At 38.2% G+C, this 18130-nt stretch overlaps 1 protein-coding gene across 2 annotated transcripts; it reads left to right on the top strand.

The window, feature by feature from the left end:
- Positions 1-6296: 6296 nt before the first annotated feature.
- LOC139972907 (uncharacterized) lies at positions 6297-17908 on the top strand. Of its 2 annotated transcripts, none has more exons than XM_071979219.1 (11): positions 6297-6314; positions 6937-7238; positions 9159-9372; positions 10151-10263; positions 10634-10754; positions 11465-11544; positions 12572-12721; positions 13282-13465; positions 14034-14187; positions 15305-15396; positions 15604-17908. In XM_071979219.1, exons 2-11 carry the CDS (start codon positions 7003-7005, stop codon positions 15682-15684), a joined length of 1425 nt encoding a protein of 474 aa, XP_071835320.1. In that variant the 5' UTR covers positions 6297-6314; positions 6937-7002; the 3' UTR covers positions 15685-17908. The 2 variants fall into 2 exon arrangements, with proteins under 2 accessions (XP_071835320.1, XP_071835319.1); XM_071979218.1 differs by having other exon boundaries at positions 6309-6326.
- Positions 17909-18130: the final 222 nt, after the last annotated feature.

Here is an 18130-nt window from a genome sequence, read left to right as displayed (position 1 = left end):
ACCAATGTACGTAGACTGTATACGCGTTGAAGGCTATTCAAGGATTCCGTACGTTGTTTATACCTTACACAGCGGTTATTTTTCTTCCCATTTAAATTAAGCTATTTTGTGCGCAAACAAATAACGTATTTCTTCTGGATGGGATCGGTGAGAATACGAGGGTATAAATACCAAACACATGCAGCCATCGCTGTGCTTGGTAAGTTATTCCTCGCGTTAGGGACGGGAATATATATGTGATACTATAACAGAACATTCGTTATCCATTTCCAATGATATGTTCGAATTATTTTCAAGTCATTTATTGACCGAATGAAGGAACAGGCACAGTCAGACTCAATTCTATATTTGATGAGCTTTCTACCTCGACCCGGACGCGAATATTTTTTTCCCAAACTGAACTGACACTGAAATTATTTCCTCGATTCTGATTGGTTCTCAGCGAGCACGTGATATACTTTAGTTTTCAACATCGATCCTCCATAATCTGTCGATATCAGTTTGATCAACCCGAACAATTTTAAGATATTCACATTAGCAACTTCCCAGAACTTTTGGTAGGTATATATGAACGAAAGTATATAGTGAAGCAACTATTCCCAACTACTGCGCCCATTATAGGCAGTCCTCGATCGTTTCTTTACTCGCTTGACTCCGCTCTACACAGCACATACATGTAATGTAGCCTATTGTACTGTGTATAGTATACAACACAATAAAACAAGTGCATTTGTAATTGTATACATGTAGCCGATGTACGTGTGTACGAGGTGTTTGTGTACATTCAGGGTTGCGATACTTTTAGTTTTATAATCATAAATTCAAAATGTATTCAGTAAATCATAGATAGGCCTAGTCGAATATGCATTGGCCATGAAGACGCGCGAGTGAGTGTGTGTCAGCCATTGAGTGTACACAAACATGGCATTTGACGATATGTCTGTGTCTTTGACTTGTTAACTAGTTGTATATAGCCTTATAACCTATAGGCCTACGTACGGAAACACATATGTTTACCAGCACCATTAGAAGTTCTTGAACATGGTGACCTAGTAGGCCTGCATTAACCGTATATACGTATTCGTATTAGTTCGAGATCTCAAATTCACTAATATAGGCCGTACCGCCTTTACAGTAGCTCTTGATAACTGGAAGCCTCACATTGTATCTACATGTAGGCACACTTAGGCCTACATACTAACTTAGCCTAAATAAGGCCTACACACGTATTTTTGACATGATGCGGCCCATGAGGATTGGTATGACCAACACTAACAGTGTCACATACATTCATTGATAAACGCAGACTACCATTCCGGCTGTGATCAGCCAATCAGAATCGAGGAAATAATTTCAGCGTCAGTTCAGTTTGGGAAAAAAATATTCGCGACCCGGACACGTCACGGTTTGATTTCGTATGGTAGTCACATTGATTGCCCACTCGTGGTTCTGTGCATACAATTTCCTCGTGGTTACAACCCTGTTATCGTCTGATGTGATGTAACCAAAGGTGAAGCAAATAGGTGGTTCAATGAACCACCCTTTAAGTGGTATGGGCCCCGGGAGTTGGTTCCAATACGGTTTTAGCCAACGGATCACACTGCCAGTTTTTGAATGAATAAGTGCAAACATGGTCTGCCTTCCATCGAAAACAACTGTTTTTTCCCCAATAGTTGACAAACAGACAAATCAATTAAATTCCAGTGCATGCTTTCATTCTAATACTTTTAGTGACGGACCATGAACAATGCGCCATCCGCCATCCGAAATGTAGTATTGCGCATTGTTACAAAATAAAAGGCAATAGGTGTAAAAACATGGGCATGAGGGGAAGCTGACCCCCTATCCCTCACCACCGCCCCACATTCAAAAGTAGAGAGCTGCATGCACTTTTTCAACTGGGCATTCATTCCATGGCATTGTTAAGGCTTCCAATTGAATCCTTCTCTTAGCGTATAGTATACCAGGCAATCTTTTCTTTCATTTACGTCAAAATCCGTACGAGTTTTGGATATCCAGTCCCGAACTCTCAACATTTTTAAAGTCAAATGTCAACAGTACGATGAAACAATGACACTTTTTACGGCTTATGGACATTTTCTAATAAAAATGAAAGCTAAATTAAAAATAAATATTTTATGATATACAACGTCGACACTTCGAATTACCCAGACGTAGATGGACAGTTTTAGCAATAGTGGAAATTAAAGGAAACAAGTAGAGTTTTCGTTATAAAAAGTCGTAATTCAGAGCATGGAGTGGAAAGTTGAGATAACAAGTATAAGATAAGTATTGTGGAACTTTTCATACTAAACGTGAAAACTTTTGTGAAATGCCTCGTAATTTAAATAGGTCGAAATTTGGGAAGAAATGCCACATTTCCAAAATATTTCGTGGGATTTCCGGGCGCGGAACAGAAAACTATTTAGGTAAATTGCACTTCAGTGTTGACTGAAGTGAAATCTGCGCTAAATAGTAACTACTATATTTTATACGAAAAAACAAACACGATGGCAAATCCCAGAGTCGACAAGTATTGCCTTCGAAAAATAGATCAACCAGGCCTAGTACAATAAGGTGAAAGGCCACAGCATGCCAGCTACGCCACTGGTTAGTCATACAATTGAGGACAGAACCTTCAACCAATATGACCCCAAATGGTAACTCAGTAATTTGACTGAGCATCCGCGCATCGGGATGCTTGGAGATATCTCCGACGTGACCGGACAAATACCCCACAGACAAAAACGATTACCCCCAGTCAATAACCCCCCGGACGATTACCCACCGGACAATTACCCCCCGGACAAATACCACCGGACAATGCCCCCCAGGACAACTACCACCCGGACAGATACCCCCGGACAATTACCCCCGAGGATAAAAACGCATGGACAACTACCCACCCGGACAACTACCTCCTCGGAAGAATACCCCCTAGACAATTACCCACCGGATAAGTACCCCCGGACGAATATCCCCCTGGACATATGCCGTTAACTATATGGGACGGATACAGCGACGGATACGCAGGTCTTTTTTCGAGTTTACTTTCCCGCGGGCCTCAACATATACCCTGGTCCCTCGGGCAACTGCGAAAGGATATTCACAATTGGGTCAGTGTGCCGGTTAAACTGGCACCCCTAGGGTCGTCGTGTGCCCTGGCACTTTTAACCTCCTCCCGACTTTTTAAAAAGATTCGAGCTTTTCATATATAAGCCCCCAAAACTCCTGGATAGTGTTTGACAATGGACCAAGGCCCGGGGCAAGATATGTGGGGACGGCGGTTGAAGAAGCACGAGGGGGGGGGGTGGGTATTGGTCACTGATGGTAGTAACTATTAATTTACTATTAGTTATAGTAACACTATTCTGTGTTATTAATCTCCGAGCAATTCCGGCTTATTGCGACTTACCATTTTTAAGTTTTCTTCTGAGTACTTTTACTTGATGATTTGTTATATTATGTTACGTTAGTTTTAGTAAAGCGCTATATAATTATGGCACTATTAAATTTGGTTATATCAGAAAAATAATCTGATATACCAGGTTAACAAACTTTTCTTTCATGGCCCTTATGGGCTTTCGTACTACGGGGTTCACCAGCTAAAGGTCCGCTTGGTTCACGGGCTCGGAGGGCGGGGTGTGGGGGGGGGGGCTTGGAAGTATTCTGGTTTAGTTCGGGTAGAAACCTAGGTGAGGTATCTGTGCCGGTGTATTTGCGTGGGTAGAGTTTTTCCCGGAGGGGGTTATTGTCCTTAGGGGTAACTGTCCTCGGGGGTACTTGTCCGGGGGGTACCGTAATTATCTGGGGGTACTTATCCTCGGGGGTATTTGTCCTCGGGGGTGTCTGTCCGGGGGTAGTTGTCCGGGATAGTTGTCCTCGGAGGTATTCACCCTCGGGGGGTTTTATCCGGGGGGTGATTGTCAGGGGGGTACTTGTCCCGGGGGTATGAGTCCGGGGGGATATGTCCGGGGTGTATTTGTTCGGGGGGTAGTTGTCCGGCATCCATCTCCGAAGTGGCCCTGTATTCCATAGTTACCACTAATAATTAAACCATTCGGATAAAATTTCGGCTTTTATTTCGCATACAATCGTAGGATAGTTTAACATTTACCTAATAATGTATAGCCTATAACACTTACATGCCAAATAACTTGACCACGGATCCCGGGACAACCAAAAGCTGTAGGCTAGGTGTAAACGTTATGCATTATAAATGATGACATTAAATAGTTAGCCTACAAAAGCAATCACAAATAGGCATCAGATAACCCGTTAAACAAAGGTCAGTACGTACGAGTTAGTAAGTATAGCTCTGAATTATGAGGGAATCTTCCCTGCTCGACTCACCATGTCGAGAAAAGCAGCATGTTCTTTAGATGCTGTCAGGTTCTTCTGTCTGTATATTTTACATTGCGTAATATGCTACAAATCAGGACGTTGTTGACGGTGTCCCTTTTCGCGTTCCATACCTGATTCCATGAAACGACTGAACGTTATTCTACTTCAGTGGTCATAACAAAAATTTCTGTGGGTGCGTTTGTATAACAGTGAGAAAGTCAACGAAGCGAAGGACCACTTCGAAGATCTCTCCTAGAATCATGATGCGCGGAAACTAGGTTAATTTCTGACTTACCATATGGGTCAAGAGAAGTAAGGGCAGAACTCTTTGTCACCATCATAACTTCGAAAGCTTGGATGAACTCATAGTAAGTGTGTTGGTACACCTTAGTGTGTTGAAGTAAAGCTTTTTGTTTTTTCGTTTCTCCATATCTACTATAGGCTGTAATTTAATGCAAAGCATCACATTAAACTTTGTAATGAATAATTAAGCTTTCAGCGAACGTCAATGTTTTGGCATTGGATTTATATCTTGTTTTTGGATGAGTTGTCTACAACTGTTGTGATTTGAAAACAAAGGACTACTGAAACATTGAGTGACCCTCAAAATGACTTCCTTTAAAAGTACAGTGTAGGTGCTAATTGCCCTTGATGTAAAAATGACTGGGAAGTCAACATTACAGTATGCTACCTGATTTCCTGGAAAAGATATGATCACCTTAAAGGCATTGAAAACTCGCCCCAAACTGCGTGACGCGCTCTGAAAAAGTTAACCTTCCGTTGCTTGCAAGTGAAGTTTTCTGCTTGTCGCTACAAAATGCAGACAGTAATGAAACGTGATATACCTTAATTGTTATCTTTAGCTGGACCTGAGATGTCCATCGCTGTATCGTTTGTACACTGTGCTGTGGGTATTGACAGCAGCTGTATGTACTGACTGTACACTAGTGTCTAATTACCGACGGTAGCAAGTTGTGTGTGTATTTTCTGGGATTGATGGTGGTGTCTAACACTTCTGTTACACCTCATTCGAAACTAGGTCAGATTACCGGCATTAGACATTTCTTTTTACGCGAGTCTTCACACCCTTTAAGGTATGGGAGTGAAATAACCTAAGTTTTCCGTAAAAGTCAGTGTACAACCCTGGTGCTTTGAATCTGACAATTTACACAGAATTTCAACTTGTTACACATGCATTTCTATTTATGGCATTTACCTATAAAAAGTGGTAATTCTGTGTAAATTGTCAGATTCAAAGCAGCAGAGGTGCACTCTGTACAATCATAACACTTGGGTAATACACCCTAATTGACAGTTATACAAAGCCAGTTTAGACGCATTCACACACCAGTAGAATCACTGCGGTCGAGTACAGTACAGTAGTTTGGTCTTCGGTCTGTGACATGTACATGTATGGTCCAGGGTGTTTGGTGTGTTGATCTTTATTTTTATAGATAGATACATGTATCAACACGTATTCAATCGCGTGCAACTCAGAGTTTCTCGATGCACACATCTTCTATTTGAACAGTTGTCATGACGACATTTGGACACATATTTTCTACGCTTGTTGATTGAGTTGTAAGTTCTTCATATTAAAAAGCAGAGCTGACAAAAGCTACAGCTCAATCAACAAGTTCAAAGAATACCCCTGACCACCCCCCAAAGGAAATGGTAGTCCTTGCAAGATTCAGTTGCCTGATGATCGCCGCAGTGAAAAGAACCCAATGTGTGCATCGTGTAACTCTGAGTTGCAACGTGATGGAATAGCATGTTTATCTATATAATCTATATTGCTCTGCACCAGTTGTATTGAGCACTATACTGCTATTACTGAACTTTATGGTATGTACAGTATATATATATATATATATATAGATAGATATATTATTATAAACATTTGATGTTTACGTTCAGTTGTCTGATGATCGCCCCACACTGCAGGCGTGAAACTCGAGTAACAACATCCTGTAAGTTACTGTGTAGGTATTATCTACAGTTTGCTCTACTGCTATGTATTGAGCACTGAATCTATGTTATAAATGTGTGTATGCGTGTATGGGTGTGTATGTATGCGTGTATGTATGTATATATTTTTTTTGGGGGAGGGGGGTGGTGAGGGAGCATGCTACACATCCAGTATGGTAATACCTTGTCTGTTTAATACATAATTGATTATTGTGGATGCAGTGTTTTACTTGGAGTAGTACATGGATAATCCATGCATCATGTATTTGATGGATACAGATGTGGAATCACTGAAACATCTTGTCAATCAGATGACAATTCATTCCTGATCTGATTACCAATGTTTATATTGTACTTAAGTCCTGCTAACAGCATACTATCCAATATTAGATAGAGATAATTTTGTTTGACATCCATCACTTTACATACAGTAGGAATAACCTTGTTTATTTACTGAATCCGCTGAGCAATCACGGTCCACGTGCATGATTAAGGAATGACTTTACAATTCCAGGACTGTGTACTGTGGGAGTGTACTAATTTTCTGCCATGTCATTGTTGTACTGCTTATTTAATTCCACTCAAGGTATTTAGTACAGCATTTATATTGTTTCTTCTTTCTAGCTGAGCTCTTCTTCTGATTGTATCCAATAAGTAAGGAAGTGTTCTTATTGATGTTATAACAGAAAGATGAAGTCATCCAAGTTGTTTCACCAATCTTACTGCTGGCTGAGGTCACAGTATGAGTTAAAAAGACTAGTCTTACAGTCAAGGAGTGTCATAAGTACAAAGCATTTCCACAATGGAAATTCATCCAACCAGAAACCTGAGTCAATAGAGGAACTGCCCCAGTTGAGGTTGCCAGATTGGGATAAGGAGATCAAATTTAAAGGCCTGGAAACAGACTTTCCTTGCTTGTCAAAAATGTAAGCATATGTTTTTTTGCAAACTCATTATAATGATGTAGTGTTAAGTGATGTGTTTGTTTATTGATTGCTATGGATTTATATTAGCTGTTTAATTATATCATTGTGATGAAGTGCAGAGTGTACAGTATAGTATATGCATGGTCATCGACAATAAATTAGATTTAATTTTGAAGGCAATGTAATTGTAGGTTTCCAGAAGGCCAAGATTTGCATGACATTAGTTTGTACAAGAAGTTTGTAAAGGTACCCGGTTATGACAGTATGAAGTAGTGTACATTTACATACCTGTAAATAATACCATTCTTTTTAAGTATACTTACTACTATTATTGTACATAAGATCAGTAACTGCAGGATGGTGGTGGATGGGAAGCGGGGGCTGTCTTTCCTACCCTAGTGTCGAAATTTTAAAAATCCAACTCCAACTGTGCAAGTGTGACAGCTTGTGTCAACATTTTAACAAGCTCCCAAATGCTTAGAAATCTTAAAATTAAATGAACCCTTGAAAAAACAACCCATAGGGTTGGAAGTCAGGTAGGTTTGGTAATCTGTCCTGTCTGAACCTGTTACTTCAGATGACTACTATAGATATCCTCCACTTGAAGTCTGGATGCACGTACATAGCTCTGAGAAAATTAACAAGTGTACCAGGTTGTATTGTACTGTGTACATGTATATATATGATGCACACTAGGCAATGTACAGTATCTTCATTCTGATTTCAGACAGCCGATGTTGTGTAGTACTCATGATAGATAATCTATGGCATTAACACCAACGACAACTTTTATCTGTCTAATCTTTAGCTTAAACAAATTAACTCTTTACAGCAACTCCTTACAGTAATGGTAAGGTTACTTAGAAAAGACAAATTTTTGCTTTGTCATTGCCAACTATTGACATTGAATCCTTTAAGAAAAGTTGAGAGCCTGTTTCCTTTGCAATACCGGTGATGTCATAGCGATCTGTTTGTCTTTATGTTTACCTGAGGCAAGTTTACATTTCTAACCCTTAAGAACATCAATTGTAGAAATATATTTTCATCTTTGAGAATAATTACTGTGTAGAAAACTGGGCATAACTGATATGGATACATAATTTTGTATATTACATGAAACAAGTTAAGTATGAACATTTGGAGCAGGAACTAATGCATTTGTGCCATTTTTGAAACGTCGAGATAGCAATCATTCACAGACACAATTGTACATATTTAATTAATGTCACTACTTCATTTTATCAATACCTTAATAACTATTTCATTGGAAGCACTTTAAAATCTGTGAAACCTGTTGATCATCAAACGTCTATAAAGTCATGCAATACCACCTGTTAATACAATTACCTCCAGCCTTATAGTTATGATGTTTGAGATCAGGGAACACCACCTGTAAATATATTACCTCCAGCCTTATAGTTATAATGTTTGAAATCCCGAAACACACCACCTGTAAATATATTACCTCCAGCCTTATAGTTATGATGTTTGAAATCAAGAAACACACCACCTGTAAATATATTACCTCCAGCCTTATAGTTATGATGTTTGAGATCAGGGAACACCACCTGTAAATATATTACCTCCAGCCTTATAGTTATAATGTTTGAAATCAGGAAACACACCACCTGTAAATATATTACCTCCAGCCTTATAGTTATGATGTTTGAAATCAGGAAACACACCACCTGTAAATATATTACCTCCAGCCTTATAGTTATGATGTTTGAGATCAGGGAACACCACCTGTAAATACTATTACCTCCAGCCTTATAGCTGTGATGTTTGAGATCAGGGAACACCACCTGTAAATACTATTACCTCCAGCCTTATAGCTGTGAATCATGAATCTAACCTTAATTGCATGAGTTCATATGTTAAGTTGAATGTGGAATAATGTTTTCATTTCTTTTAATATAGCCCATCATCTGGTCCAGAGCCAACGTATGAAAATGTGCTCTCAGGTTACCAGATCTGCAAACTTGAAGAACCATTTCACATGAAATTGAACAACGGTGTTTTGCCTCAAGTTGATATTGCCTATGAGACATGGGGAGAGCTAAATGAAAATAAAAGTAACGTTGTTGTCATTCATACTGGACTGTCGCCTAGCTCTCATGCTAAGAGCCACAAGGTTTGTGCCATATTATCTCAATTAGCAGATAGTTACCAAAGGAAAGACATATTTATGTTCACAATGATGTCAGTTTGTCAAGCTTTTGGTCTACCCTGTTTTGTTTTTTGATGCTACCAGAGGTCAGTTGGCCACAGGTTGGAATGTTGCAAATGATTAGGTTTGACAGTGACCCTTCTACCACAGATGTAACTGTGTTTCATTTAGGAAAGATACAGTCTTATTAACCAATGTTCTGTGGACATTGGTGAAAAGTTGTTATTGATTACATGAAAGAGGAACATGATATTCAATCCTAGTATCGTGTTTTGAGATAACAACATTTGAAGTTGACATGTGTGGTAAACTGGTAATTTAAGCAAAAGTGAAAACAAATCATTTGCTACCAGTGATCAATTATGACATCACACCTGTTCACTTTTGTTCACTTATGGTGCAAACTGTCAGTATCTCAAGAAGGAATTGCATTCAAAGTCACCAGCATGCATAGCATCTGTTATATTTCAATGTGTCAATTTGTTTCTGGGCTATCCATTTAATTAAATTGATTGATAAGGCTTGTTAATTGCATGTATACAATTCAGAAGTATGAAGCCCAACCATTTGTTTTAAACTAAAGCAAAGCAGTAACTTATTTGATGGAGAGGATTGTGATGTTGAAGCCCAATATTAATAATTTTATCATCAGTATTCCCATTAATATTATCAGTGGAGGGAGATTATTCTTTTTTATAAAGGTATAGAAGCTCAAGCTCATATGTTCTCTCTTCTCTTTCAGGATAATCCTGCTCCTGGTTGGTGGGAGAAGTTTATTGGGCCAGGTTCTGCAATCGATACTGATAAATTCTTTGTCATCTGCTGTAACATACTTGGAGGATGCTATGGCACCACGTAAATAAACTCAATTTATGTATTTGATAGAGACTACTAACACATTGATGAACCAAGTATGCAGTATTTATATCTAGACGTTTAACAGAGACATCATTTAGATTGTTATGACAACTTCCAAATTGCATTCTTCTCTGCTGGAAATAAAAAAAAATCGAAAACTTCTTACCAAATCAAAGATTGCAGTTATGTATTCGCCATCCAGTTCAGGAGTCATAAGCGAGAATTTCTGATAAATTGAGAATTAATATTAAATGGTCGTTGAACTACTAGAAGATAATTCCTCTGCTGCCTCATACTAGGTTTCATTCAAACTAAGATGGTAAACTTCACTTCAAGGTAATAATAGAAAGCTGTTGTTTTGTTACAGTGGACCTTCATCTATCAATCCAGTGACAAACCAGCCTTATGGAACTACATTCCCAATGGTTACAGTTGATGATATTGTCAACGCTCAGTTTAAACTCCTGGATAAGCTCGGTATTGGCCAGGTAAGAGTCAGATTTTGATATTGTAATTATTTTGGTTATTTTATATAATGCAGTTCTATGAGTCTGGCCTTTTTCTTCTTGCTGAAGATATAAATATAGATTTGTTGTGGGTCAGGCTATTGTTTTTTCCTTATTTCAACTCATTGCAGCCACACATGTAGGAATTGAGATTTGGCGGAGGGGGGGGGGGTGGGGGGAGGATGGTACAGTTTGATGATTGTGTAATAGTTACATGATAGATCTGGCAGTAACAAGTTGCTGCTATTGTTAATATGTAAAGGTTTACCATCAGCCCAGCCACCCCACCAGCCCCACCACACCCACCAGCCCCACCACCCCAGCTCTCCTATCTACAGAAATCCTGATTATGTATACTGTTTGGATGAGCCTAGTCATATAAAGTTGCCAAATCTGCTTGAAAAAAGGTCAAGCCATGAAGGACATCTCCTTCCATTCTCATGTGTGTCACGTATCAGTGCATGCTGCTATCAGCCACTGCAGTGTGCAGTCAAAGCAATAAAAGTAGTTATCAGCTACTTCAAACAATGTATTGTGTCAGGACAAACACTGTACTGATAACAATAGGAAGTGACTATGTATGTTGTATAGTATCTCATATTCCTACTGCTATTGCATCACACACTTTGAAGGCTGCTGGAGGTAGTAACAATAATAGTAGCAATCACTAATTTTCTCTGTTTGGCTGGCAGATTCATGCATCAGTTGGTTCATCTCTAGGTGGAATGTGTTCATTATCTGCAGGAGCGTTATATCCGGATCGAGTCAAAAGGTGACTAAAACATTGCATTGTGCTCAAATTCGCAGGTCTGTTCTGTAGATTGTACTACATGATGGTTGGCTTACATGATGGTTGGTTTACATGATGGTTGGTTTACATGATGGTTGGTTTACATGATGGTTGGCTTACATAATGGTTGGTTTACATGATGGTTGGTTTACATGGTGGTTGGTTTAAATGATGGTTGGTTTACATGATGGTTGGTTTACATGATGGTTGGTTTACATGATGGTTGGTTTACATGATGGTTGGTTTACATGATGGTTGGTTTACATGCATCAGTTGGTTTACATGCATCAGTTGGTTTACATGATGGTTGGTTTACATGATGGTTGGTTTACATGATGGTTGGTTTACATGATGGTTGGTTTACATGATGGTTGGGGCCATATGTATTGGGGGATGGAAATCAAGAGGAAGCATAAATAAACAAATAAACATCACATCCACTTTACATTGACAGTAATTCAATCAGCAAGGTCCTTTATGTGGAAATTAAAAACAAGAATAATATACAACAGACTACAGGGAGATTATCAACAGTCCATGTCCTTTGATGTGTTCGACCTTAAGATGCACAACATATTACATATTTATTGTAAACATATTTCATGTTTATTGTATCTGTTTTGTTGTTGAGGGCTGCTTAAGTAATTTGGTTCATTTTACTGACAGGATAAAAGTCTTCAGTTGAGTTTGGTTGCATTCTAAAATGAAATACATCAGCAAAGAAACAATAGATAACAATAAACTCCCTTTAAAAGTTAGTAGCTTTGAAGTCCTTGGTTTGTTATAGTTAAGGATGATTGAAACATACATTACAAGTATAGAAGGCATGCTTTTGTCATAGTGGTCAAGCTGTTAGGAATGAATAAACACAATAGTTGTAGGATATTGGTCAGGATCCTGGACAGGAGTTGTTGAGTATGTAGAAAGTGACTGTCAACAATGTTTTATTCTATATACTATACCAGTCCTGCTTTAAGTGATGGTGCCTAATTTATTTCTGTTTTGACAGAGTTATATCGATATCAGCGTGTCTATCTACATATCCTACTAGTATAGGACTGAGGTACCTGCAGAGAAGGGCTATCATGATGGATCCCAACTGGAACCGGGGACACTACTATGGCAAGTCTTATCCCAGAATGGGAATGAAATTAGCAAGGTGAGCATGACTAGTCATGGATGCATCAGTCCAAACTGATGAAGAGAAGAAGACACTATTAATCATAGAGATTGTTATATCAGAAGTTTGATTTCTGAGTTTCTGAGTGCAAGTTATATAGAACAGAGGTTCCTTCAAATGAAAAGACTTGTCCAAATAACGTATGTATAGTAAATATCAAATGTTTTAGACAGAAACTCTCCACATGACAGGGTCAGTAGAGTAAAGCACACTTTAGTAAATGACCTGGGTCTTCAAACACCAAAGCTGATAGGCAGTATTAGAGTGCCCAGCTGATACAGGTCCTGCAAAGATGAAAGCTGGTCAAGAGTTTAATGGTCAAGGAATCTATTGAACTGATGGGTAGTAATATAACATGGGGTTGTACAGACTATGTTGAATTGGTAAAATATGTTGATGTAGAGAGTTTAAGAGGTTATCAGTTGGCATAACGAATGTTCATTTGAATTAATGTTAAAACAGAAACTTTCTGGAAGTATTTTTTGTTCAGTATGTGCTTAAATTCATCTCTCATGTCAGTTTGAATATTTAATTTCTAGAGAGCTAGCAACAATTACCTATAGAAGTGGTCCGGAATGGCATGAAAGATTTGGTCGAAAAGTTATCAATGAAGATGAGCAGCCATCTTTGTGCCCTTATTTCATGATTGAGAGCTATATTGAGTACCAGGGAGAGAGTTTCTCAACCAAATTTGATCCTAACACTCTACTGTACATTTCCAAGGTATGATTCCATCATGTTAATGAACATAAGATGTACATATTAACAGGAAGAAGTTAGCTCCACTGAAATATTTGGAAGTCTTTTGAGCAGAGGATCAGGATTAAATTGTAGTGAATATATATTATATCTATGTGTTGAAGTTTGTGGTGCTTCACAGATCTGTAAAGGTTTACCGATTGTGATAGCTGTCTCCATATATACCTGTGTTGATTTCCGATGAACTAGGATGTTACAACACCCAAAGCAATTAGGTACAAATGTCAGCATGTAACTTAACTTCAACGTAGTGTACTACAATGGAGTTGTGTATCATTAAGTGGAGATCCGTGAAATTACGAGAAGCCAAAGAGTCTGATCCCTGTAACTGAAGATACACATACCATATAATTTACATGTAAGGACTACAGGTACTTAAGTATATGACAAAGCACTGGACTCATGTCCACACCCCAGTAAATGCAATATTTAATCAAGAAGCAATTAAAAGCATTTCTGCTCCATTATGTTGACTGCCGTTTGACTGTTTTATCTCTCTTTCACTGAATCTCCTTTGTTGCTGCCTCCCCAGGCAATGGACCTCTTTGACATGGGAGAAGGATTCGCTTCTCTGGAGGAGAGTGTGAAAAGAATACAGTGTCCAGTATTGGTACTTGGGGTACAGACAGATATGCTCATACCAAGCTGGCAACAGAAAGAGGTGGTAGAAGTCCTCAGAAAGACAGGTGATTGACTTGTTCTATTTGTAGTACATATTTATCTTGCTGGCAGCCTTGCTTACCAATGACTATCTGCAGCTCTTTCCTTATCAGTTTTTGTTCATTGTTATCTTCTTGATTCTTTGCAGAAGGCTAATAAAACAACTCTATTTTTACATAGTATTTACATTTGTATGTTTTGTCTTTATGAAGATGTGTATTTATGTATGTGTGTATGTGTTTGGAGTTTTGGCTAATAAACACAAACCATTAAACAATGCACTGAGTTTGGTTAAAATCATTTCATTTTATATCTCATTTATATGTGCAAGAACCATGTTTGTTTGGTGGTGGCCAAAGGTCACATATGATGTACCGTGCTGCATATGATGTACTGTGCAGCATATGATGTACCGTGCAGCATATGATGTACTGTGCAGCATATGATGTACTGTGCTGCATATGATGTACCGCGCTGCATATGATGTACCGTGCTGCATATGATGTACCGTGCTGCATATGATGTACCGTGCAGCATATGATGTACTGTGCTGCATATGATGTACCGCGCTGCATATGATGTACCGTGCTGCATATGATGTACTGTGCTGCATATGATGTACCGCGCTGCATATGATGTACCGTGCTGCATATGATGTACTATGCTGCATATGATGTACCGCGCTGCATATGATGTACCGTGCTGCATATGATGTACCGTGCTGCATATGATGTACCGTGCTGCATATGATGTACCGCGCTGCATATGATGTACCGTGCAGCATATGATGTACTGTGCTGCATATGATGTACCATGCTGCATATGATGTACCGTGCTGCATATGATGTACCGCCCTGCATATGATGTACCGTGCAGCATATGATGTACCGTGCTGCATATGATGTACCGTGCTGCATATGATGTACTGTGCTGCATATGATGTACTGTGCTGCATATGATGTACCATGCTGCATATGATGGTGGTTAACAAATGTCAATACTTGGCTGATTCTTTGTTTAACTGCAGTCCAGAAATAGCACTAGAACTATATTAAGGACTTAATCCTTCCTGGCCTTTTTAACTCCACAAGAGCCTACATGGAAATAACTTTATTAATGAATGTTTATTTTGGCTTTTCTTAGGCAATGATAAAGTGACATACTATGAATTGGACTCGTTGTTTGGCCATGATACGTTCTTATTGGATCTCAGCAATGTAGGCGGTGCTATTAAGGTAAGTTACACAAGGTATATTTTATATTAACAAATATGAGAGCTAATTGTTATTGTAAGTCTAATGGAATGACGCTGTATGGTCTTGCTGTGAGCATTACTTCATACTACTTATGCCAAAATTAAGTTTGATTGACACCACTGGCAATGTTGCAGCACGGTTATTGGAAAGGTAGAATAAAGTGACAGTAATTTTGTTTCTTTCCAGGGGTCTTTGGAGACGAACCTTAAAGAAGTCGGTACCGTTCGAAAAGAAGCTCCAAAGTGGATGACTTATAAGGAGGCTTGAAGAAACCGAAGGAATGTCTGGATCATGAACCAGAAACTTTGAAATAGTGCCAGGGTGCTACAACTATCCAGCTTCCATAAATAAGTACTATGGATATATACTTATATGTTAATAATAATATTAAAACTATATTTATAAAGTACCACAGTATCCATCAATACATTGTTCACAGGTGCTATTACAAAACTATGAACCATTTAAATTTTTACTTTTGAATCTTTTTAAAACAATAAAACATTACATATTCTCATAGCTCTTTCTTTATATTTAAGTAGACTGCCTGACAAGATGGTGGATAGAACATGAAATGTGTGTGGTATTAAAACTATCTATATTATTGATACAATATTTATATAGTAAGTGAACTTACATAACCAAGGCTTTGTTTTATTGTAGACTCTGACCAATGTGAATGAGTTCTTGTCACATGACCTTACAGAATCATGTTGTTGTAATGTAAAGTACAAGGGATGTGTGTTATTGGTGACTGATAGTCTTTCTGTGCACCCCAAACAATGTAAACACCCAACACAAAGATGGCTACTTATTCAAATTCAAGGTAACTTTGAAAGTTATGAGGAAGAAGTTTAAAGTTGTAGGGTTTATGTTTACCTGGTCAAAGAAGTGGACTTGAGGAGGACAGACCAGATATGAGACTAGACCATTGGTGAATGACCATTGGTGAATGCTATGCTTTTAGTTACTTACAATACCCTATCGAAAGTCATTGCGTAATTTGATTTGCCATAATTATTACTTCTTACTTGGAAAACTCCAAGTGCAACTATGTCAACTTGTTATTTAACTTACTTCAGGATATCTTCACATTTAAGTCAATCTACCAACTTCTTCTTGTCTTAATGAATTTTGAAAACCTGTGAAAGCTGTCTCTCTCTCTCCATCCAGTTACATTACTGAACTCACTGATTAGGCATTTCTCTGAAATCATGGTAGTTCCCTAGTTAATGGAAATGAAAATGTTTGGGACTTTTTTGGGACTGATTTTTGAAGTTTCCAAATAAATATTTGTTCATCTCATGTTTGTTTTCATTACAATATTAGACTAAGAACTTGATCTATTACAAAGCACTGTTATGCGTATTATAGTATAATAATGACTCAGATCGTGTCTCGAAAAGTTGGGGGTTCGTGGACAACTCTGACATCCACAGGGGTCTCGTGGGGGGGGGATAAATTTAGAGAAACCCTGATTTATACATTATCTTCTTCATACCTTGGCAAGGCATGACTGTACTAATTTCAGCCAGTTTATATTTTAGGACAAATACTTGTGAAAGGGAAAAAAACTTGGGTATATGGTATAATTCTTTAAGGCTTGAACGGTATTATCTTTCATAAGTGGTTAGGTGTATGCAAAGCCTTGTTGAACAGTTCTTTATTTATGATCATGAAATGTTGGTGCCTTTCAATGAACTCTTCCAATATTGGGCAATCCTTGACAGGATTTGGTTGGTGTCTACAAGTGAGTGTTGCACAACCTTGGAAAGGGTCAAGGAAGGTGAGACTCGGATAACTAAGTTAAACTAAGTTTAACTAAGTTATATGTATGTCACAGTAAATCCTCTGCACTTCCTGAATATCCTGTTGAAGGGTTATATTAAGGGTTTATAAAGGGTTATATAATGTAAGGGTTATAAATTAAGGCTTATATTACGTGAAGGGTTATATTACGGGTTACAAATTAAGGCTTATATTATGTGAAGGGTTATATTGTGTAAAACATGAGTCAGTGTTGCATCACCAGTAACTATCAGAAGGGTTTGCTCCTTTATCAGTGTTGACATAGAAATACTGGTAATGAATATTTATATCATAACAATGTTGAAATATGAAATGAATATTCATATCATACTGATGTTAATGTACTGAATAAATATTCATCCCCTGCTTCTGTTGAACCACCCAGTTGGGACAATATTTTCTATACTGTAGTGTCATGTCCTGCTTCAGAGCAGTATGAATATCATGTTTCTATCAGATAAAGGTTAGGAACTGTTTGTACTGTCAATACTAGTGCTTTGAAGCATGATATTAGAGTACAGTTTAGAGAGGTATTAGCATTAGCAAATTGTCCCGACTGGCTGTGTTGAACTACTGACTATGTTACTCTTATTTCAACCTTTCCTGGTGTATATTTATGTTTGTGTTGGGTAAAGAATCTTTGTACTGCTTTAACAGATATAATAAAGGAAACTTGTTTCAATTCTTTGTTTCCAACATTATTCTCAACTAGTGAAATTGGTACAGAATGTGTACCGCAATAACTCCACTGAGATGTTTGTGCCTATGTTGTGACTGAAAACTTCTGAAAACTGAAAACTCAAAAATGTATTTTCTTGCAAAAAGTAGAACGTTTCTTGGGCACCTTTCCCTGGGAGACCCTTAAACCAAGTCATGATCATGATAAAAGACAGTCCACATGAAA

Source organism: Apostichopus japonicus, chromosome 9 (genome assembly GCF_037975245.1).
Source record: "Apostichopus japonicus isolate 1M-3 chromosome 9, ASM3797524v1, whole genome shotgun sequence".
NCBI classification, from domain to species: domain Eukaryota; kingdom Metazoa; phylum Echinodermata; class Holothuroidea; order Aspidochirotida; family Stichopodidae; genus Apostichopus; species Apostichopus japonicus.
The sequence above is the reverse complement of the archived record's forward strand: the minus strand, read 5'-3'. Positions and strand labels throughout refer to the sequence as shown.

Bases quoted from the DNA above. Each gene is read 5' to 3' on its own strand.
- LOC139972907 (XM_071979219.1), top strand. From the start codon at position 7,003: ATGAAGTCATCCAAGTTGTTTCACCAATCTTACTGCTGGCTGAGGTCA. The intron at 10,755-11,464 runs GTAAGAGTCAGA...TTTGGCTGGCAG, and splicing joins ATAAGCTCGGTATTGGCCAG to ATTCATGCATCAGTTGGTTC. The intron at 11,545-12,571 runs GTGACTAAAACA...CTGTTTTGACAG, and splicing joins TATCCGGATCGAGTCAAAAG to AGTTATATCGATATCAGCGT.